Source organism: Petaurus breviceps, unplaced genomic scaffold (assembly GCF_028583685.1).
Source record: "Petaurus breviceps papuanus isolate PSGF00001 unplaced genomic scaffold, PetGlider_PUasm1.0 178, whole genome shotgun sequence".
In the NCBI taxonomy this organism is placed as follows: Eukaryota; Metazoa; Chordata; class Mammalia; order Diprotodontia; family Petauridae; genus Petaurus; species Petaurus breviceps.
The window spans coordinates 37754369-37778376 of record NW_027185777.1 but is presented as its reverse complement, the minus strand read 5'-3'; the positions used below and the strand labels follow the sequence as shown (position 1 = coordinate 37778376).

The 24008-nt window shown below is 36.1% G+C and overlaps 1 protein-coding gene across 1 annotated transcript in view; it reads right to left on the bottom strand.

The window, feature by feature from the left end:
• LOC138159851 (receptor-type tyrosine-protein phosphatase N2-like) overlaps positions 1-24008 on the bottom strand; it is a 1065359-nt gene that overhangs the window by 280614 nt on the left and 760737 nt on the right. The window contains exon 11 of the mRNA XM_069086126.1: positions 7171-7250. Coding sequence (XP_068942227.1) covers positions 7171-7250 — 80 coding nt within the window. The remainder of the gene's footprint in view (positions 1-7170; positions 7251-24008) is intronic.

The following is a 24008-nucleotide window of genomic DNA, read 5'->3' as shown; positions in this document are numbered from 1 at the left end:
GGGTGCTATATAAAGGCTTATTCCCTTACCATTATCAGTCATTTTATATCTCTTGGTTTTTAACTTCCTCATTAGTAAAAGGAAGGCAATGAATTAGATGACATCTAAGTTTCCTTTTTTGATCCTATGATTATATCTGAAAGTTATTCTAAGTGCCCTAAATAACATATCTAGTGAATTTTAGGCATTTTATTTAAAAAAAAAATAAATTTGGAGGGGAGGAGAGAGGGAATGCAAATAAGGCAGTTATTACAATAAAAAGTTAACATTTTCCTCCTCCCATTCTTGTACTGTTAGCTCCTTCCACTTAAATGGTCTAAGCTTCAAAACAAGGAGGAAAAGTTAAATGATCAAAGTGAGGAAGAGGCCTTAGGGAGGTGTAGACAAAGGTTGTCTGGGCATATGCAGAGAGGCTGACGAGCACAGAGAATTCTCTAACACATAAAGCTGAGGTTCTCTTCTTATATACCAGTGATAATGCTGGAAAAGTCCCAAAGGGAGGATTTTAGAGATGAAATCAGCTGACCTATAACCCATCTGAATAGATTTAAAAAATCATGAGAAATTGTCTTCTCCTTGGGAAGGCCCATTACATGTGATGCGGTGTGGCATGTCTTTGTGAATGTGGCAAGCCAGGGAAGAAAATGACAGTTAAAAGAGCCAAGTGTAAGAGGCTCATACTGGAAAAGGGTTGGCTGACTTACACTAAGATCAAAGATGGAGGGAGAGACAAATGCATAATGATGAGCTCTATCACCTGCTGAAGAGTTAGCAAATGAACCCAACAAGTCACCAAATAGATGCCATGTGCTAAAAATGCAAGACATGGAACTCAAGTTTTGTGTTCCGCCTGATGTTAGGAGAGGAGGGCAGCAAGATTTGCAGGAACAGGACTGTTTCAGGGTTTGCAATGGGAAACGACAGTGGCCAGCTACTTGTGCTACAACAAAGAGGGTGAGGCGGGGAAGGAGACTGAGGCATAGTGTTAGACACTGAGCTAAGTGTCTTACAAATATTATCAGTTGATCTTCACAACAACTTGTAGCAGCAAGCACCCCAAGCGCGTCCTCAGGGTTTGCTGCCCATACAGGTTCTTGGATCTGCTTTGTTAAAGGAAAGCAACTCAAAATGGGTTAACAAGCTTACTTTAATCAGTCAGACATATATCGTTTACCTTGTTCAGGGGAAAAAGGTCAGCACCCCAAACTTCAAAATATACAGACAGAATTATCAAGACATTAACAGATCAAGTAGACAGCTTTCCAAACTGTCCAACCATTACATCCATACCCAGTCAACATCTGGGTTTCCACATCTGGGTTTTTCAAAGCTGGGGGACTTTCAACAATGGCTTCCCAAAATTCAGATCAAATCACAGAACACTTCTCAAAGTGAGTCCCAAAACAAAGCTACACATCAGGGCTTATATAGCCTTCTCCTGGCTCAGAGAATGTAACAACCTTATTGACTCACTGGCCAATCAAGAAGTATCTACTGAAAAACAAGCCTCCCTCCCCAGGCTTCAGGTGCATTTTAGCCTAGGGGCAGGGAAGATCTTCCAAATTTGCATTCCCATTACACAACTCTAAGAGTTAGATGCTATTATTAGCCTCATTTTACAAATGAGGTAACTGAGGCAGACAGTGACTAAGGGTCTTGTCCAGGGTCACAGAGCTAGTATATATCTGAGACTGGATTTGAACTCAGGTCTTCCATATTCCAGGTCCAGAGCTTTATCCACTGAGCCACCTAGTTGCCATCACAGGTATTCTAACATGAAATTCTGATACACATACCATACATATACACAGATATAGATGTAATACATAATATAATTTGGGGAGGGATTGCATATGATTCTAGAATGTGGTCAACTGCATTTGGAAGATTGTTAAAATTGATCAGTGTGCTATTTGTACCTTAAAATAACATTAGAATGAAAAAGAAGTCCCAAATATATCAATTTCAGTTCTGTTCAATTTCACTAGATGCCTTGACAGTAAAGATTAAAAGCTATCTCTGGCATTAATACTAAATGCATATGCAATACAGTAAATGCTTCTTTGTGTTATTAAGCAATATCCATTTATTCTTTAATATTCTCTAATACCTTATGCTCAAACCCAAGGTCATAAATTAGGCAGAATGCCCTGACAAGAATTGTCTGGCATAATGAAGGGATTCTGTTTCATAATAAAATACTGCATTTTTCATTCAAGATAAATACTAAATGATATTTGAAGAGAGTTTATATGGTATTAAACATATGGTTAGTCTTAGAAGTTTTGTGTCATTTTATATGAAATTAGCAGAAAAAAACTTGCACTTTTAATGCCATAGCTAGAGTACTGCTCTTCCTTCATTACCAATAACAAAAGATATCCCCAGCATAGGGCCCATTAAGAGCCTTGTGATGATCCAACTGTAAACATTTCAGAAGGATTTAAAACAGCTTAAACATACGGGAAAAGCATAATCTCAGAAGTAATTTCTATATAAGGGTCTATTAATTTTTTAAATAACCCTGATAACATTTACAGACAATACCAGCACATTCCATCTAAAGTGTGCCTGTCCTGTTGATAACCTATACAACAGTGAAGGTGCAGCTACCCTCCTCAAGTTTTACCTAGTCTTCTGAGGCTGAAAATAACAGTTTTTTCTAGCTTAATTTACTTCCTTACCAACAGAGTGATGAAGTCTGCCTCCCATTGGGAGAACCCACCATTTAATGAAAGGCACATTGTTTTCTTTCATGTTGTCAAAAACTTTCCCCAAAGAGATGCTGTACTGGCCTAGGAAGATAGTATTCTATCTTTATAGTTAGAAGATTAAATCCTTTAATTCAACAAGCATTTAACAAAAATCAACTGTGTGCAGGGCACTATGCAAGATGCTAGAGGATACAATAATTTTTAAAACCCCACATCCTTTGGGGGGTGGGTGGTAGGGATGGGAAGACATAGCACATATGCAGATATGAAAATTTCAGGAGAAATATTGCAAAGTAGACATATAGACCTATACCAAAGACTAAGGAAAACTTTGAAGACCAAGAGATCAGTTGAGGGGATTAAAAGAAGACTTCATTGAGAAGATGGTATTGGAAGTGATCCACGAAAAAAAAAAAAGAAAAAAAATGAAAGGTGACATTGAGGGAGTATTGTACACTAGGAATAAAGTGAGATCTGGGTGAATACCAGAGGTGGAAGGTTAAATTTGAGACCCGGTCAACATTTCTTGAGAGTATCAAATGAGATGATATTTGTAAAGCACTTAGTTCAGTGTCTGGCACATAGCAAGTGCTATGTAAATGTTGTTGTGGTTGTTGTTAGAACATACAATGCATGATGGGCAGTAATGTAAAGGAAGTAAGGGAAGGTAGACTGTGGCCAGATTATGGAGGGCTTTGTATTATATTTTGAAGATAACAGGAAATCACTGAACATTTTCAAGTAGGGAAATAACATGAACAGAAATAATGAAGGGAGACACTATGATTCAGCAGTAGCAATGGTCAATTTGAAGTTTGAAGCTCAGGGTTCAATATCTTAGTTTTGTCCTTTCATCATCTTGATGACCTACAGTTTATCTCTTAGCTCTCTCAGGGTAAAATGAGGGACAGTAAGATCATGGGATGGGAGATTAGAACTGGCCTTGAAGTCAGAAAGATCTGTGTTCAGGTTTTGCCTCTGAAACATACTGTCTGTGTGATCCTGGGCAAATCACGTGCCCAATCAGTACCCCAAGTGACTCTAAGTTGTATGCTGCAGAGTAGTTTCTCATCTGGATCAACAAAGGGGGATGTTCTCACAAGTTGCTTCCGTCACTAAATTTGTGATCCCAAGATTACATTAGGGCAGCAAGATAGCACAGTGGATAAAAGTGCCAGGCCTAGAGTCAGGAAGACTCATCTTCCTGAGTTCCAATCCAGCCTCAGACATTTACTAGCTACGTGATGCTGGGCAAGTTTCTTAACCCTGTTTGCCTCAGTTTCCTCATCTGTAAAATGGGTTGGAGAAGGAAATGGTATACCACTCAAGGATCTTTTCCAAGAAAATCCCAAATGGGGTCATGATGAGTTGGCAACAATCGAACAACAGCAAGAAGATTGCAGTGACGCTTCTGTCCAGGATGGAGTAGAGAGGCAATAAACTAGGTGCAAAGAAACAGATTTGGAAGCTCTTTGGAGTGGGGACCTTCTGAACTAGGATGGTAACAGCATGAATAGGCAGAAGGGAACAGATACAAGGGATGTTTGAGGGGCAGCATTAATAGAATTTAGCTAATCATTAGATGGGGGGAGGTAAGAGAGAAGGAAGAACCAAAGATGACTGGATGTCTGCAAGGATAATGCAGCTAAGAGCTTCTCATAATTCCTTACTGTACAGCATAAGAAACCTTTGTGTTCATAATATATTTAGTATTACCTATGTTAAAATACCATATTAAAAGACATTAAATGTTTTAATTTGAGAATTATATTTCTGAAATTTCCTAATTTTATAAATCTAAAAGTGCATTTTATATTTACGATTCTAACTTTGCACATACAAAAAAAGTACCCCAAATACACATACTGGAGACATCAATGAACATTAATGGACTAATAAAGTAACTCGTTAATGCTTAGAAAGCTATTGATATGAAGTCTAAATGTGATACATGTTTGATATCATTCTTTCTTTGTTCTAAGCCTTTAATATCCTTCCTTAAATGACTCTACAATGAAATAAAACTCACAAAAAAGTCACTGATAATGAGCACAGAATCATAACAAGAGAAACACTATTTCATTTTTGCCTTTAAGTCATAATGAGAGAGGAGATGGAAGGAAGGGGAAAGTAATAAGCATCTATAAAGGGCCTACTATATGCTAGGACTGTGTAAATGCTTTACAAATATGTGATCTTTTTTGATCCTCATAATAATCCTGAAAAGTTGGTGCTGCTGTCATCTGCATTTTACAATTGAGACAAATAGAGGTTAAATTACTTGCCCAGGTTCATATAGTTAGTAAGTGTCTGAGACTGTATTTGAACTCAGATTTTCTGACTTTAGACCAAGGACCCTATCCACTGGAATACTTTGAAGTTGGGGAGACTAAATTCAAAGCTGGGACAGCTAGGTGATGCAGTAGATAGAATGCCTGGCCTGAATTCAGGAAGACTCATCTTACTGAGTTCAAATGTGGCCTCAGACACTAACTCTGTGACCCTGGGGAAGTCATTCAACTGTGTTTACCTCAGTTTCCTCATTTGTAAAATGTACTGGAGAGGGAAATGGCAAACAACTCCAGTATCTTCACCAAAAAAACTCCAAATGGGGTCACAAAGAGCAAGACGTGAAGAGAGTAAGACTGAAAAGTGACAGCAACAACAACAAAATTCAAAGGTAAATTTCCAGTACTCTGGTGACTTAGCCCTTTGTGAGCAATTCTGTAATCAGCAGATTAACTAGTTCATTTCCTTGTTAAAAAAAGAAATAATAGAAACCACAAACAATTCATGTATGATGAGTGAAGTTGAAGAATTTGTATGGGAGATGAAGGAAAATGAAAGAATGCTAGCCAGTAGTACTTATAAGTAACAAAAAAAAAAAACTAATCAATGCAGAACTCCTTTCAGGAGGCAAAGAGATTTCAGGAAAGGTTTATTTCCTTCTCATGAGCTGGATTGTTTTAACATTACATACCAGATACCATGCCATATTACACATACCCTAACATGACTCAAAACCTTAGCAGCGATGATTTTCTTAGCTGAAATATCAATGCCCAAAATTCTAACTTGAACAATAGCCATAAAATTATTTGTCTAAGGGTCTGTGTGTGTGAGAGAGAATTCTATCTTACCAACTCAAATTTCCTGAATCATCATCATGTCTCAAAAATCACTGTGATGAAATACTAGCCGTGTAATCTTGGGCAAGTTACTTAACCCCAATTGCCCTCCAAAAAAGCAAAAAAAAAAAATCACTATGATGAGAGGATGGGAGTTCCTAAGAGCATTTAGGGACATCAATAAAAGTCTAAAAATTTAGTGACCATCAAGGTATCTTAGACCAGTATTTTAGCTATTTGTAAAGATTCATTACTATAGTAGGTTGTGTTTGTCAACTGAATTTGACTGTCTCATCTCGAAATTTTACTGTGAAAATAGAGCAAGGTCTTCATTAGCCAGGCTCAAAGAAAACAGAACCCTCATTTAATACCACTGCTGTTTAGGAAAATAACTAAGTAAAAATAAAATAAATTTATTTGACAGATTCAGAAAACAACTTTATGTGGTGCCTAGAATTTTATGGTAGGCACAACTACAATATAATCCTAATGATCCAAGCCTTTGAATGAACCTCAGTCATCAAATATTTAGTTATGCCGACAATATTCTACTTACTAGGGCAGGAAAGAGGAATAATATATTTTGTAAAGATTTCCAACAATGAGGGTTGAAACAAAAAGTCATGTTTAATTAAAAATTAATCTCGAACCCAAATTAACCCCAACATACTGTTCCCTAAGAATTCCACTAATGGTAATATTTCTGTATCTTCAATGAGTAGGCACTGATTATATAATAACTAAGGCAAACCCAATTGACATCAGAGAGTAAATAAGACTCCACAATTAAGGGGACCACAACAATGGTCCCCTCTCTGTGGTCCATACAGTGAAACCATTTACTTATGGATACTGACTATGTTTATCTTAAGTCTTCCAGATCATAGAACATGCCTATATAACAGATGGATAAAAGAAAGCCGCTTTTTCTTCCTGTCTTGTCCAGAACAAATGGCCTCAACATTAAGTCCACATTCATTCTTTAACACCAGGGTTACCAAGGATGCAAAATCCTTGCTTTTAAAAAGCTTGTCTTTTTCTCCCTCAGACAGAACAGCTCTGTGGTCTTTTCTCTTCTATCTGAGGCCATGTCCACATTTCTCTGTTTAATCCAGTCTCTGTGCAAACAATGAAGTCTCAGGCAGTTTTAATTGACTCAGGGATGTTACACTTCAATTTGCCCTCAGTGCCACTAACCCTTCAACTGTCTCCTTCATTAAATGTCAATCTGTGCAAGGAAAGTGTGCCTTTTCTATTGGGCCTGTTTTTATGGCTCACCATTCTCTCCACTGGCGCATGTGTTTGTATGTGCGTCAAAATGGCCTTACCTGCTGCCTTTGCAACATCTGCAGTTGTCATGTTTTGGAAACTGGAGCTCACTTTGAAGGTCACTGCTGGTCCCAGCACACTGAAAGAGATCATTTAAAAACAAAAAGTTCATCATTGAGACCTCTAACATAATGTTCCTTTCCTATGAAAGCCAGATGAAAAACATTGACATATTAAGTGGAAAGCATCCAGGGCCACTGCTAGACCCCTCATTTGACCTCCCCTGGGTTTTGTATTTCATAGGCAGCATTATTCTTTGGTCCCCTCTTCAAGTAATTCAATCGATGTGCTTTCCTTTACAAAGCACATGCTTCAGTGCTCTTATCTTTAAAAAAAATATATTCAAATCAACCCCAGTAACCCAATAATAAAAAGCAAATGTTCATGCAAGGTTGAGGGGGAAATTGTCACAGAAAGAGATTTCAGTTTTTAAGTTCCCAAGGGATTAAGGTAAACAATCTGACCCTTTAAAAAATCAACAAAAACAACAAAAAAGAAAATTTACCAGAAGTCATTAGGACTTCTGCACAGAGTAAAGAAAACAAACAGGCAGAATGAATCCCAGACAGGAATTACCAAATAGGTATGAATTTCCTAAACATAATATTGAAAACTGACTTCTCTGGGTCATTTTATGCCAGGACCCTAATCACTTTAGAAACAAATTTAGTAGAACATGATGTTGTTCTAAATCAGAGACCACTAGGGACTGATTCAGGTCCAGTATATAATGAAAAATATACCAAGGCTAAAGGACCTGAACCCCCCCCTCCCTTTTTCTTTTGCTTTTTGGAGGGCAATCAGGGTTGACTTGCCCAATATCACATGGCTAGTTTTTGTACTAAGTGCCTGAGGCTGCATTTGAACTCAGGTCCTCCTGACTCCAAGGCCAGTACTCTATTCACTGTGCCACCTGGCCATCCCTGAACCTTCCCCCTTTTGAGAGAATTATTTAGTTTCCCTGACTGAAAACATACAGATTCCTAGCTTTATAGATTAACCAGTGATTGAGAAATATGTCTGTAACAAGTCAAAGAACTGAGCAATGCCATAGAGAAAACTTCTTAAGGGTCAATTGTGGTCAGCTGATGTAGATCACTCACCATTGCCATGCTCTTTTCTCATCATTAACAATTTCTACTGATACCATTATGTACTATCTTCATTTGGCATATAGCCCTATCAACAATAAGAAGAATTGAGAGAAATAAAAGGCAGTTCCCCAATTGGGAAAAAGGTTGGTGACTCCTTCCTTAGAATGTATGAGTTGTCATAATGGGTGAAACCGATAGCCCATCAAGACTTATATTTTGTTTCACACTATGTCATCATTCTCAAAGTTGTAGCATCAACCAGTTCATCCACAAGCATTTATCTGACTTTGTTTATATGTACTAAGCACTGGGAAAAGCGAAAAGGCTTGTTCTCAAAGATAATCACACCTTAAGTATGGAGACAATATTAAATAAATACATAGATTCATCCAAGACAAATACAGAAAACAAATATTACAGAAAGGTAATATTAGAGGGAAGGCTCTAGGAACTGGGTAGACTAGGAAAGGCATCATAAGAAGGTGGCACATCAGCTGAATTTTGAAGGAATCCAGGTATTCTGTGAGGCAGAGGTAAGGAAAGAGAGCTTTCCAAGCATGGAGGACAGTTAACGAAAAAGAAAAAAAAATTAAAAAAAAAAAGACAAGACAGGAGGTGGAGGGTTATCTATGCAAAATAGCAAAAAAGCCAGTAGGCCTGTATCATAGAATGGGTAGAAGGGAATAGAGTTCAAGAAAATTGGAATGTTAGTAAGGAGACCCACTGGAATATAATAAATACAAGTAGTTATCTCTAGGGCAAAGGGCAGGGAGGATGGTAAGGGAAAAAAAAAAGAAATGTACATGCAAACTCTAGTTTTGTACATGGTAGATTTGCAGTTTCCTATGCAGTCTTTTTTTATGCTTGTTTTGTTCTGTGAACTGAAAATAAAATACATTTAAAAATACATACATACATACATACATACATGGTATATTCAGCACTACAATTTAGAAAAAAAAAACACTTTGGAAGCATCAGGTTAAAAGATTCAGAATTCGAGGCAGCCAGGTGGCTCAGTGAGTAAGAGCACCAGCTCCAGTGTCAGGATGACCTGGGGGGTCAAATCTGGGCTCAGATACTTAGCACCACACCAAAAATAACTGGCTGTGTAACCTTGAGCAAGTTACTTAACCTCGATTGCTTTAAAAAAAAAAGATTTAGAATTCAAGTGGACCCTAAACTTCTTAGTCCAGTCATCTCATCTTATAAGAGAAGAAACACAGTCCCCTAAGGGGAAGCTCATATAGGTATAATCAAATTCATGGCCAAGTCCTCTGAATTAAAAGTCAACTCACTATACCAGACTGAGCCTCAACCATTTCTAACTTCCCATAAGAGCTCACTAATGAGTGATCATGATAAATTTACCTAAATTCTCTCTAATCATATTTTCTTTTTCTTTTAATTTTGAAATAATGTGGTGCTTTCTAGTTTTTCTTCTTATGATGGAAAATTTGGGGGATATACTTAAAACTGAATTCACTCCAATTCACCAAATATTTATTAAGAACTTACTATGTGTAGAGCACTGTGCCAAGCTGTGTGTCAGGGGATAAAATATGAATGCTAACCTCATGGAGCTTATCAAGTAAAGGAAAAAAATAAACCTACTGAGATGACTACAGAAATGAAAAAAAAAATTCAAAAGATGGAAAAGGAAGGGTTATGTGAGGTCTGAGGATGGTAGGGAAATGACCAGATGACAGGGAAGAGGGAAGAAATAGGAAACCCCTCATATCTTCTGCTAAAGTTCAGTGCATAAAAGCCTACAGGATGATTTAGTTGGTTGTCTAAGTCCAGAGTCTGCCTTTAAAGGTATGATGTTTTTGAACCATATTATTATCAGACTCTAGTAAACCAGGAGCTCATTGCCAACACTCATATATTTTTACTTTTTTTCATCACTTTTGATCTCTGACTTGTAAAATCAACCTCCTAAAGGAAATGCAAAGCCCAAATAACACTTCATATAATTAATAGGTCAATAATAATTCAAAATCCCACAATATATTAACCAACTAATCAATATTTCAATTTTCAATTCAATTTAATTTAATAAACATTTATTAAGCATGTACTATATGTCAGGCACTGTGCTAAACACTGAGAATACCAAAAGGGGCAAAGAACAATCTCTGCCCTCAAGGAACTTAAAATCTAATGGAAAACATAAATGTAAAAACAAATACACACAAAGCAAGCTTTATAGAGGATAAATAGAAAATATGGTTTCTCTATTAAAATAACAGAATCTTAGAGAAAGAAAAGATCTCAGTAATTATTTATTCCAGTTCCAACCCAAAGCATCCTTCCCTGTCTATGACATTCTGGACAAACTTGAACACCTCAATTCTAAGATTACTTCCTGATTTTCCATGGTTTAGTATAATATAAATAAACTTGGAAAGGACCTTTGAGGCCAAATGTTCCAATCCCATTTCTACAAAGAAAGGAACTGAGGCCAGAGAGGTTAAGTGACTTGCCCAAAGTCATTCAGATAGTGAACAAGATAGGTGGTATTTGACCACAGGACCTCTGATTTCAGAACTAGTTCTTCCATTGCATCATTTGATGCTACTCCCCTAGAGCAGTCTGCTATTCATATAGCTTCAATCACCAACCTTATTCCTAAAATTTAATGGCTCTCTCTACTCTCCTCTGACTTTCAACATCTTCCCAAATCTGGTCCTAAACTAACTTCTTGTGAAATATACATCAATAAGGGGTGGCTAGTAGGTGTAGTGAATAGAAAACCAGCCCTGGAGTCAGGAGGACCTGAGTTCAAATCCGGCCTCAGACACAACACAGAAACTAGCCTTGTGACCTTGGGTAGGTCACTTAACCCTAATTGCCCTACCTTCCCTCCTCCAAAAATCCAAAAAAGAACAAGAAATATACACAAATTCACACTTTACAATCTAGTCAGTGGTCAATAGGTCCCTTCATTATGCCATGAACATATCACCCTTCTGCTTCAGTTGTTTGCTTATGTTACTTAATATGTCAATAAGCAACTATTAAGCACTTAATATTTTCAAGGTACTGTCCAAGTGCTTCAAGGCACTTTACAAAGATGTAAAGAATAGCAAAAACCTCCCACTGGAATATTCTGCCTTCTCTTCTCTAATTACTTAAGTCCTACCCATCTGCTAGATGAGTAGCACTGCCACACAATCCAAATAGCTTCAAAACATACTATACTTTGTTTTAAAAAACAAGTCTAGATATTGTTGAGTTGTTCATTTAGTTGTAGTTGTGTCCTCAGAGTTGCTGAACTGCAGCAAGAACCTTAAAAATAATTGTTGTAAAGGGCCATGGAAAGATAGACTAAAAAATAATTGGAAACTAAATAATTTAATAATAAATGAGTGGGCTAAATAAGAAATCATACAATCAGTAATTTCATTCAAGAGAATGACAACAATGAGACAACACACCAAATCTTCTGGGATACAGCAAAAGTAGTTCTTAGGGGAAGTTTTATATCTATGAATGAATATATGAATAAAATAGAGAAAATGGAGATCAATAAATTGAGCATGCAATTGAAAAAGCTAGAAAAAATTGTAAATCCCTAATTAAATATTAAATTAGAAATACTGAAAACCAAAGGAGAGATTAATAAAATTGAAACTAAGAAAGTTACTGAACTAATAAATAAAACTAAGACCTGGTTTTATGGAAAAAAAAAACAATAAAATTGATAGACCTTTAGTCAATTTGATTAAAAAAAAGGAAAGAAGAAAACCTAATTACCAATATCAGAAATGAAAAGGGTGAATTAACTTCCAATGAAGAGGAAATTAAAACAATAATTAGGAATTATTTTGCCCAATTGTATGCCCATAAATTTGATAATCTTAGTGAAATGGATGAATATTTACAAAAATATAAATTGCCTAGATTAACTGAAGAGGAAGTAGAATACTTAAATAACCCCACCTCAGAGAAAGAAATTGAACAAGCCATCAATGAACACCCTGGGAAAAAATCTCCTGGGCCAGATGATTTTACAAGTGAATTCTATCAACATTTAAAGAATAATTGATTCCAATACTTTATAAACTTGGAGAAGGAGTACTACCAACTTCTTTTTATGACACAAATATGTGTCATAATAATATACCTAAATCAGGAAGAGTCAAAAGAGAGAAATAAAATTATTGACCAATTTCCCTCATGAATATAGATGCAAAAATTTTAAATAAAATATTAGCAGAAAGACTACAGCAACTTCGATAATAATACACTTTGATCAGGTAGCATTTATTCCAGGAATGCAAAGATGTTTCAATATTAGAAAAACTATTAGTGTAATTGATCATAACAACAAAACTAGTAGAAACCATGTGATTATCTCAATAGATGCAAAAAAAGCCTTTGACAAAATACAACACTCATTCCCATTAAAAACACTAGAAAGTATAGGAATAAATGGAGTCTTCCTTAAAATAATAAGTAGCATCTATCTAAAACCATCAGCAAGTATTCTATGTGATGGGGATGAGCTAGAAGCATTTCCAATAAGATCAGGGGTGAAAAAAGGATGTCCATGATCACCCCTCTTATTCAGTTTGATACTAGAAATATTAGCTGTAGCAATAAGAGAAGAAAAAGAAATCAAAGGGATCAGGTTAGGCAAAGAACAGACTAAGCTATCACTCTTTGCAGATGATATGATGATTTATTTAGAGAATCCTAGAGAATCAAGTAAAAAAACTACTTAAGATAATACATAAATTTAGCATAGTTGTAGGATATAAAATAAACTCACATAAATCCTCAGCATTCCTATACATTTCTAACAAAGTCCAACAGCAAGAAATAGAAAGAGAAATTCCATTTAAATTTACTTCAGACACTATAAAAAAGTTGGGATTCTCTCTGCCAAAACAGACCCAGGAACTATATGAACACAATTATGAAACACTTTTCACACAAATAAAGTCAGATCTAAATAATTGGAAAAACATCAGTTGCTTGTGGCTAGGTCAAGCTAATATAATAAAAATGACAATTTTACCTAAATTAGTTTACCTATTTAGTGCCATACCAACAAATCTACCAGAAAATTATTTTATGTATTTTTTCCAATTTATTTATTTATTTTTAGTTTTTGACATTCATTTCTACAAGATTTTGAGTTACAAATTTTTCTCCCCATCTCTCCCCTACCTCTCACTTCAGAATAGAGAGCCTACTGTATACCCCTTCCCCTAATCTGTCCTCTCTTATATCCTCCTCCATCACAACCCTAACTTTCTAGTAGGACAAGATGGATTTCTATACCCCAGTGCCTGTATATCTTATTTCCCAGTTGCATGTAACATGCATTAACATTTGTTTTTTAAAACATTGAGTTCCAGAGTCTTTCCCTTCATCCCTCCTCACCCACCCCCCAGTGGGAAGACAAGCATTTCAATATAGGTTGTACATGTGTAGTTACACAAAATATTGCCATAGTAGTTATATTGTGAAAGACTGACTATATTTCCCTCCATCCTATACTGCCCCCCACTTATTCTATTTTCTACTTTTACCCTGTCCCTTTTCAAAAGTGTTTACTTCTAACTACCCTCTTACCCAATCACTGCTCCCCTCTAGCACCCCCCATTATCCCCCTCCCCCCTGCTTTCCTCTATGGTAAGACATCCAACACAATGTTTATATTATTTCCTCCTTTAGCCAAATTCAATGAGAGTAAGGTTGACCCATTCCTTTTCACCTTCCTATTCTTCCCCTCCATTGTAACAGCATTCTCTTGCCTCTCTTTTTGGAGATAATTTACCCTAATCGTATCTCTCCCTTTTCCCTTCTACCAATATATGCCTCTCTTACCTTTTAATTTTGTTTTTTTTTTAATTTTTATTTATTTATTTTTTAAAGCAATTGGGGTTAAGTAACTTGCTCAAGGTTACATGGCCAGTTATTTCTGGGTGTGGGGCTGAGTATTTGAGCCCGGATTCAATCCCAGGTCTCCCGACTCTGGGGCTGGCACTCTTACTCACTGCGCCACCTGGCCACCCCTTTAATTTATTTCTAAGATATTATCCCTTCATATTTAACCCATCCTGTGCCCACTGTCTATGTAGACATGTACACTAATATTCACACACTAACATACATATTTATACACACATACACCCTCCTATACATGTATGTATACATATATACTCCTTTCAACTATCTTTATATTTAGAAAAGTCTCATGAGTTACAATTATCATTTTTCCATATAGGAATGTAAATAGTTCAACTTTAATAAGTTCCTTGTGGTTTCTTTTTCCTGTTTATCTTTACATGCTTCTCTTGCTTCTTGTAATTGAAAGTCAAATTTTCTGTTCAGCTCTTTTTTTTTTCATCAAGAATGCTTGAAAGTCCTCTATTTCATTGAATGACCATATTTTACCTGAAGCATGATACTCAGTTTTGCTGGGTAGGTGATTCTTGGTTTTAATCCCAGCTCCTTTGGCCTCTGGAATATCATATTCCAAGATCTTCATTCCCTTAAGGTAGAAGCTGCTGGATCTTGTGTTATCTTGATTGTGTTTCCATAATAGTGAAAGTGTTCCTTCCTGGCTACTTGTAATATTTTCTCCTTTACCTGGGAACTCTGGAATTTGGCTATGATATTCCTAGGGGTTTTCTTTTTGGTATCTTTTTAAAGAGGTGATCAGTGAATTCTTTTGATTTTTATGTTGCCCTCTGGTTCTAGAATGTCAGGGAAATTTTCCTGGAGAATTTCTTGAAGGATTATTTCTAGGTTCTTTTTTTTTATCATGAATTTCAGGTCATCCAATAATTTTCAAATTATCTCTCCTGGATCTATTTTCCAGGTCAGTGGTTTTTCCAATGAGATATTTGATATTGCCTTCTACTTTTTTATTTCTTTGGATCTGTTTTATAGTACCTTTATTTCTCATAAAGTTTTTAGCTTCTAATTGCTCCAATCTAATTTTGAAGGAATTATTCTCTTCAGTGAATTTTTGATATTCCTTTTCCCTCTGTCAAATTTGACTTTTTAAAGGCATTCTTCTCCTCATTGGCTTTTTGGACTTCTTTTGCCATTTGAATTAGTCTACTTTTTAAGGTATTATTTCCTTTGGAATTTTTGGGGGTCTCCTTTAGCAGGCTGTTGACTCACTTTTGATAATTTTCTTGCATCATTCTCATTTCTCTTCCCAGTTTCCCTCTTCTCTTACTTGATTTTCAAAATCCTTCTTGGGCTCATCTATGGACTGTGGCCAGTTCATATTTTTCTTGAAAGCTTTTGATGCTGGAGTTCTGACTTCATTGTCCTCCTCCAGTTCCATGCTTTGCTCCTTTTTGTTTCCCAATAGGGATTGTATGGTCTGATTACACTTCCTCATCTTGCCAATTACCTGACTTTTGAGCTCTTTGTCATGGTAGAATTCTGCTTACAGAATGGAGAGAGTTTGTCTCAAATTGCTGGGGTTTTTTCAGCTGCCAGAGCTATTAGTTGGGCACTCTCTCTACAGCCCCCACAAGTTCTGACTCACTGGCCACACACCCCAGGACCACCACCCAAGACCACGATCCAGATCCAGGTAGGTCAAAGCAAGAGCGATTACCCTCTGAATGGTTGCTTGGTCCCTCTATGATCTGCAGGCCAGGAGTTCTGAAAGCAGCCATGCCTCCCACCACTTTTTGCCCCAGGGGCAGGGACCAGACCATGCTGTTCCTTCACCCTTACAACAGAGTTCCCCACTGACATTTTGTTTTCTCTTCAGCATTTATGGGTTGAGGAGTCTGGAAACTGCCACAGCTACTGGTGATTAACTCTCCTGAAGTCTACTCTGGCTGGTCTGGTGTAAGGGTTATGGGATTTAAAGATCTTCCGTGCCCCATTGGACTTGGTGACATAGCAGGAAGGGGCGGAGCAAGAGGAAGCTGAAGCCAAGCTAGAGTTCCTGCGGTGGCTAGCAGTGGTGGCGATGGTGGCAGCAGCAGCAGAGGCAGCGGCAGTGGCAGTGAGAAGCCCTTTTTGAGTCAGCCAGAATTTCTGCTAAGGACTCCTGCTGAGGACTGCCAGGGGCCGGAGCTGCTGGGAGCATGCTTCCTGGACGCTGGGTGGTTGCTGTGAGTGGGGAGAGGAAGACCTTTGCCTGAGGTAGCCTGTTCTGTTTTAAAGGCTTGCGAATGTGGGTGCTTTCTACTTTATCTACCTGTGCCAATTTCATAACTACTCTGATGGCTTTCACTTTCTGGTTTTGGGACTCAGTCTTTTGGTATTTTAATAAATTTTCTAGCTTATTCCCCCATATAGCAAGCCTGATGTATTTTGTGAAGGATAATTACATCAGCATATCTGTAATTTCCATAGGCATTGTGAATATGGCATTGCTGATACATCTGGGTACTGATCTGGGCCTCCCTGGCACCAGAACCATAGCTCAATGGGGACTGCACGTGGCTCCCAGAGCACTGCCATATACCTTTCCTATCGGGCTGCCAGGCTGCCTTCAGTGGGAGATTTGTTTCTCTCTGTCTCTTTGTGGGTTCTGTAGCTTTAAATTTTGTTTAGAGTCATTTTTTATACAGGTATTGGAGATCCTGGAGCCCATGCCAAATTTGTGCTTTTACCTTTCCATCTTCAGAAAATTATTTTATAGAGCTAGAAAAAATAGTAACAAAATTCATCTGGAAGAACAAAAGATCTAGAATATCAAGGGAATTAATGAAAAGAAATGCTAGGGAAGGTGGCCTAGCCATACCAGATTTTAAACTGTATTATAAAGCAGCATTCATCAAAGCTACTTGGTACTGACTGAGGAATAGAGTGGTGGATCAGTGAAATAGATTAGGTATACCAGACACAGCAGTCAATGACAATAATGGTCTACTATTTGATAAACCCAAAGACCCTAGCTTCTGGGATAAGAATTCACTATTTGACAAACCTGCTGGGAAAACTGGAAAATACTATGGCAGAAACTGGGCATAGATCAATATCTTAAACCATATACCAAAATAAAATCTAAATGGGTGCATCATCTAGATATAAAGGCTGAGACTGTAAGCAATCTAGGAGAGCAAGGAAAAGTTTACCTATCAGATTTATGGAGAAGGGAGGAATTTATGACCAAAGAAGTGATTTTGCATTACAAAATGCAAAATGGATGTTGATTACATTAAGATGAAAAGTTTTTGTACAAATAAAGTTAATGTGACCAAGATTAGGAGGGAAGTGAAAAATTGGGAAAGAATTTAATAACCAGTGTCTCTGATAAAGGCCTCATTTCTAAAATATACAGAGAATTGAGTCAAATTTATAAGAATACAAGTCATACCCCAATTGATAAATGGTCAAAGTATATGAACAGGCAGTTCTCAGAGGAAGAAATTAAAGATATCTCTAAACATATGAAAAATGCTCTAACTCACTATTGTTTAGAGAAATGCAAATAAAAACAACTCTGAGGTACTACACCTCACTGGTCAGATTGACTAAGATGACAAAACAGGAAAATGATAAATGCCAAAGAGGATGTGGAAAAATTGGAACACTAACTCATTGTTGGTGGAGTTGTGAACTGATCCAACCATTCTGGAAAGCGATTTGGAACTATGCCCAAAGGGTTATAAAAAATTGCATACACTTTGATCCAGCAATACCACTTCTAGGGCTATTTCCTACAAAAACTATACAAGTGGGAGGAAGAGCTGTTTGCTCAAAAATATTTATAGTAGCTCTTTTTGTGGTGGCAAAGAATTGGAAATCAAGGGAATGCCCTTCAATTTGGGAATGGCTAAACAAGTTGTAGTATATGAATGTAATGGAATACTATTGTGCTATAAGAAATGAGGAGCAGATGGACTTCATTATAACTTGGAGAGACTTATAGAAACTGTTGCTGAGTGAGAAGAGCAGAACCAGAAGAACTTTGTACACAATTACAGACACATCATATGTGTGATGTCTAACTTTGATAGACTGGGCTCTTCTCAGCATTGCAAGATTATAAGACAACTCCAAAATACTAATGACAAAGTGGATATCCACATCCAGAGAAAAGAACTACAGAGCTCCAATGCAGATTGAAGCAAACTACTTGCTCTCTCTTTTGCGTTTAGTTTTGTTTCATTTCTTCTTTCTCATTGTTCACTTCATTGGTTATAATTTTTCTTTACAATCTGACTAATGCTTAATGTGAAGGTATTTGCAGAGCCTATATCAGATTGTATGTAGTGAGTGGGGAGGGGGGGTTGAAGAGAGGGAGTGGGAGAAAATTTGGAACTCAAGGGATTGTGAAACTGAATGTTGTAAACTAAAAGTAGATAAACAAATTTAATAAAATAAAATTGAGGGGGAAAATAGTTGTTTTTATAACCATGCAAGGTTTTGTTCTTTTTAAAGTTTTGTTAATGTCTTGTTTTTTCTTCATATATGCTTTGAAAATATTTCTCTTTCCTCCCTACCTTCCTGTCTTCCCTTATTACAAAGATAAAAAGAAACAAAATAAGTAATATTCTATACTATATCACTGCTACCACCTCACATCCCGGAAATCTCCTCACCCCTCCCAGGAATAGAAGTTGGTGTACTTTCTCATCTCTTCCCCAGACCAAAATTTGTCATTATAATTATCTTATTCAATTCATTTTTTTCTGTTTACATTGTTGAATCATTGTGTATATGTTTTGCCTAATTTTGGTTAGGTTGCTCTGTATCAGTTCATGTGTATTCCCCCATGTTTCCCTGAATACGTCATATTCATTGTTTTTTACAGAACAATAATACTCCATTACATTCAGGTATCACAATTTGTCTAACCAATCCCCAATGCCTTCAATAGATCTTAATTCCAGTTATTAGTGTCCATCCACTATAATAACTGTGCAGTCATTTTGTATATATCTATATTTTTTTCTGTGCATTTACATATCTCCTAGGAGAAAACAAGATCCTTGCATTAAGGACTCTTTTACTGCAATAGTTATATCCCCAGTACCTATCACAGTGCTTGACACATATTACCAACATACAATAAATGCTTCTTGATTGCTAGACTGAGTAAATTAATCAGTACTCATTTCATTTTTCAGTTACTTGCTCTTACAAAAATTGTTATTATTTTGGTGTACACTGAACACTTCTTTCATTGACCTCCTGCTACCTGAAGAAGCATATATTGATATTTTAATCATTTTTCTCTTTTAAAAATTCTGAATTGTTTTTCAGAGTGATTCTACTGATTCACAGAGTAATTAGGTGGCAGAGTAGATAGAGTGCTAAACCTGGAGTCAGGAAGACTGCCAAGTTCAAATCTGGCCTCAGACACTTATAAGCTGTGTGACCCTGGTCAAGTCACTTAATCCTATTGTCTAAATTTTCTTATCTGTAAAATGAGCTGGAAAAAGAAATAACAAAATACTCCAGTATCTTTGCCAAGAAAACCCTAAATAAGATAACAAAAAGTCAGACATGACTGAAAAGATGAAACAACAACAAAATAGACTCATTCACAACTCCACCAACAATGTATGAAAGCAATGATTTTCCCATAGTCCCTCTGAAACTACTTTCTCAACCTTTTCCAATATGCTGGAAGTGTGGTAAAATCTTAAGAGTTGTTTTTAACTTGTATTGCTGTTATGATTAGGGATTTGAAACATTTACATGTGCTAACAGTTTAAAATTTTTCTTTCATAAACTCTTTGTTCATATATTTTGAACCATTTATCTATTGTGGAAAGATTCATGTTTGTGCTTATTCCATATACATACATACATATATACCAATACATTATCAAACCTTTACCAGAAATATTTTGTGCAAAGATTTTTTTCTCAATTAGATATTTATTGTCTCATCTTAGCTTTTGTGTATATGAGAGCTTCTCCATTTCATGTAATTAAATTTTATGTTGTATAACTTTTAATGTGCTCTTTTTCTTTTTATTAGGATTTTTCTCTCAGACATTTTTGCAAAAATGCCAACCATTTCCTTTCAATTCTTTTTTATAAGGGCTTTTATATTTAGGTAAAAAATTTGAAAATTATTGTAGTATTAGGCATGAGATGCTGGTTTAAACCTATTCTTTTAAACCAAAGCTCATTCTAAATTTTACAGTAGTTTTTGTTCAAAAGGGATTTTTTTCTGAAGTAATTTATGTCTGGTTTTACTGGGTTACTGAGTTCATCGGTGACTGATTCTTATCTATCTTGTCTGTTCCATTGATCTTTTTTTTTTTCATTTTTTTTTTAAGCAATCAGGGTTAAGTAACTTGCTCAAGGTTACACGGCCAGTTATTTCTGGGTGTGGTGCTGAGTGTCCGAGCCCGGGATTCGATCTCCAGGTTGTCCCAACACTGGAGCCGGTACTCTTACTCGCTGAGACACCTGGCCGCCCCTCCATTGATCTTTTAAACTATAATGAAGTAGTTTTGATAAGTATTGCTTTATCAAAGAGTTTGAGGACTGGAAATGCTAATACTCCACTTCATACCTACTTTTTCTTTATTATTTCACTTGATTCTGGGATTTTTGTTCTTCCACATGAATGATTATGAGTCCATCTAGTTCTATAACATATCTAAGTTTTTTAAGATGCTACAGTAATTTAAATTATATTAGTATACCTCAACCTTAAACAATAAGTATATCACTTCAATTAAGTATTCCTTTATTTATATAAGGAACAGTTTAGAGCATCATTTACAATTTCTTTAGTATGTCTTAGAAAATTGACTCACATTTTCTTAATTTTGTAGTTATTTTGAATCAAAGTTGTTTTGATGTTATCTCTTATTATTTAAGTTAGACAAAAAATGGCAATAATAAAATTTTCTGAGTTGAATTTATGTCATTATTACTTAAGCTATTATATTTCTTAATTTCTTTGCTGATTCTTTAGAGTTTTCTAAATCACCATGTCAACAAATTGGGCTTTGTTTCATATTGGATAATGTTTATACTTTAAATTTGTTTCCCCTCTCTTATTGAAAACATTTTCCTTTACAGGATTATATGAAATAATAATGAGGAAAAGGCCACCATCACTTCATCCCTATATTTATTAGGAATTTTCAAGTGTTTCTGAATAGAATTAATTACAACAATGAAAAAAAAATTTCTTATATGTCAAGCACTCTTCTGAGGTTTTAGAATTATTATCTCTCACTGGATCCTCCCTACCCTAGGAAGTGAATGCTATCATTATCCTCATTTTACAAATGAGGAAATTGAAACAAAGATTTAAGTGACTTGCCCAGGGTCACTCAGTAAGTGTCTGAGTTCAGAATGGAACTCACATCTTCCTAATGTCAGTCCCAGTACTTGGGGCATTATATCTCCTACCTTCCTAGTGGTAATGCTAGTTTTGGGTAGATAATGTGCAGCTAGGTGTCACAGTGGATAAAGAGCTAGAATTGGGGAAGACTCCTTTTACTGAGTTTAAATCCAGTCTTCACTATGTTGTAATGGTAATGTAATTTGAATTTGAAGACCCCTTTTTGTATTGGCAAGTAGGAAGGTACTTAGCACTTAGCAATTGATCAAACCTCTGTGAAAGAAACAGAAGGTATGAATTCCTGTCTCCTGTTGCTGATGTAACAGGAAGGGGTTGGCTGAAACAGGAAGCTAATGCTGTGTGTATATAAGAAAAGCCCCAGAGAGGCAGAGTTAGAATTTCTTCAGACAAGAATCTGGTGACAGAAGCTGTTCTGTTGGAGAGAGAGAGACAGAGAGAATCTCTCTTGGCAGCATCTGGAGGTTGGGCTGTTACTGCTGGACTGAGAATTGAGAAGAGGAATGAGAATTGAGAACTGAATCAGAATTTCCTGAGAACTTGTGGTGATGGGGCTTCCTCTGAACAGGAACCCAGGAAGCATAGGAGCCTAGGAGACCAGGAGCCCCTTACCCCCAGGTTGGATAAGGTGATTCTGATTTTTTGAATGAGCTGCAGATGACTGAGGAAGCATTATCAGGATGCAGGGACTTTCTCTGTTTGTGGCTTGGTTGAGCCATGAATTCCAGGGAGCAGAAATTGTGAAGGATTTGAGATGGACTGGATCCTGTGAACTTCAGCGTAGAGCAGGACCTACCCAGAGAGCTGGACAAGGAACTGGGAGCTGTCTGCCATTGAACCCAGGTGACAGTCTGGTGAATCCAGGTAGAATCTGGGACCATGAAAAGGGATCCAGGGAATCTGAGAACTGGCCCCAAGTCAAGATGAAAAGGCCTCTCCATGGGTACTGAGTAATGATGAAATTATAGTTTACTAGTGACTTAGGGGTGGAGGGTTTGTGTATTTTCTAATGATTGTAATTGATTGCTGATAAATGACTGATTGAGTTAATCTAGTGTGCCCCATGAGTGGAAGACTTTGACTATTGTACTTTGAGATGATTGTTCTTTGTTCTAAATATTGTGACTACTTTGGTGAAAACTATGTGGCCATTTTAATGATATGCTGTTGTGAAAACAAATGTTGTGATTTTCTGTGATAAGTTGTAATATTGTGAATGCTGTACCTTGATTTTCTGTGAATGTTTTGCTTTGATTTGTTATGGAATAAATAAGGTGTTCACTATACTGTATAATCAGAACCTTAAAAGCTGTTTACAGTAGCATTTTGCTGGAAAGCTGCTAGTGCATGGCTCTACACATGTTTGCTTCAGTTTTTTATCTGTAAAATGAGCAGCAGAAGGAAATGGCAAGCCTCTCTAGTGGCTTTCTCATGAAAATCCTAAAAGGGGTCAAGAAGAGTTGGACATAATGAAAAATCAAATTAACAACAACATTAAAAGTGGCTATACTCCAATTGTGTCTTTAGGGTTTTTAGGCTAAATGAATGTATGTTATTAAAGACCTTTTTCTACAATTACAAGTATAATTATAAGGTTTTGATTTTTTGTTTTTATTCTAATTATGTTAATATATTAATTGCTTTTCTAATGTTGAACTATCCTTGTTATAAATCCAACTTAGTCACAGCAAATAGTTTGGGAGATACACTGTTCAAGTTTTTACATTCAAATTTTATTTAAAAATTTTCATCAATATTAACTAGTGATATCAGTCTATAATTCACTTTCTTTGCGTTATCCCTCCCTGATTTAAATTAGGATAATTTTTGCCTAATAATGGGAGTTTTACAGCTTTCTTCTTTAATCATTGGTAAGAGCTTGTTAAAGCATAAGTATTAATTGCTCTTTGAATGGTGAAATTAACCTTTAATGGATCTGAAATTCCCCATTACATACTTTGGCAAAACTTTTATGTTTTGTTCAATTTCACTCTCCAAAATTAGGTTGCTTAAAATATATTTTTTTATGTCCAACTAATTTGGGCATTTTATATTTTTGTAGTTAAACATCAATTTACTGTAAATTTTCAGTTAGGTTAGCATATAATCACTTATTTTAGGTTCTTATGATTTTTTTGTCTTCCCTCTAATTTGAATTCATGCTGGCCATATTTTTTTTTTATTTTAGTACTTTGAATTTCATCTTTCCTTGGATTACTCTAGTTAAAGTTTTACTAATTCTTAAGTATTTTTTAAATAATATAATGTATTTATCTGAAGATATACTAAAAAGCCATCATTTTCCATTATCATAGGTATTAATTCTTCACTATTTAAAAATTAACTGATTTATTTATTCCATTTGTTAAAATTCTTCCTCTTCCTTCAATTACCCTACTCTAATGAAAAAGGAAAAAAGAAAAACAAACAAAATCCTTGCAGCAAATACACAGAGTGAAACAAATAGTTT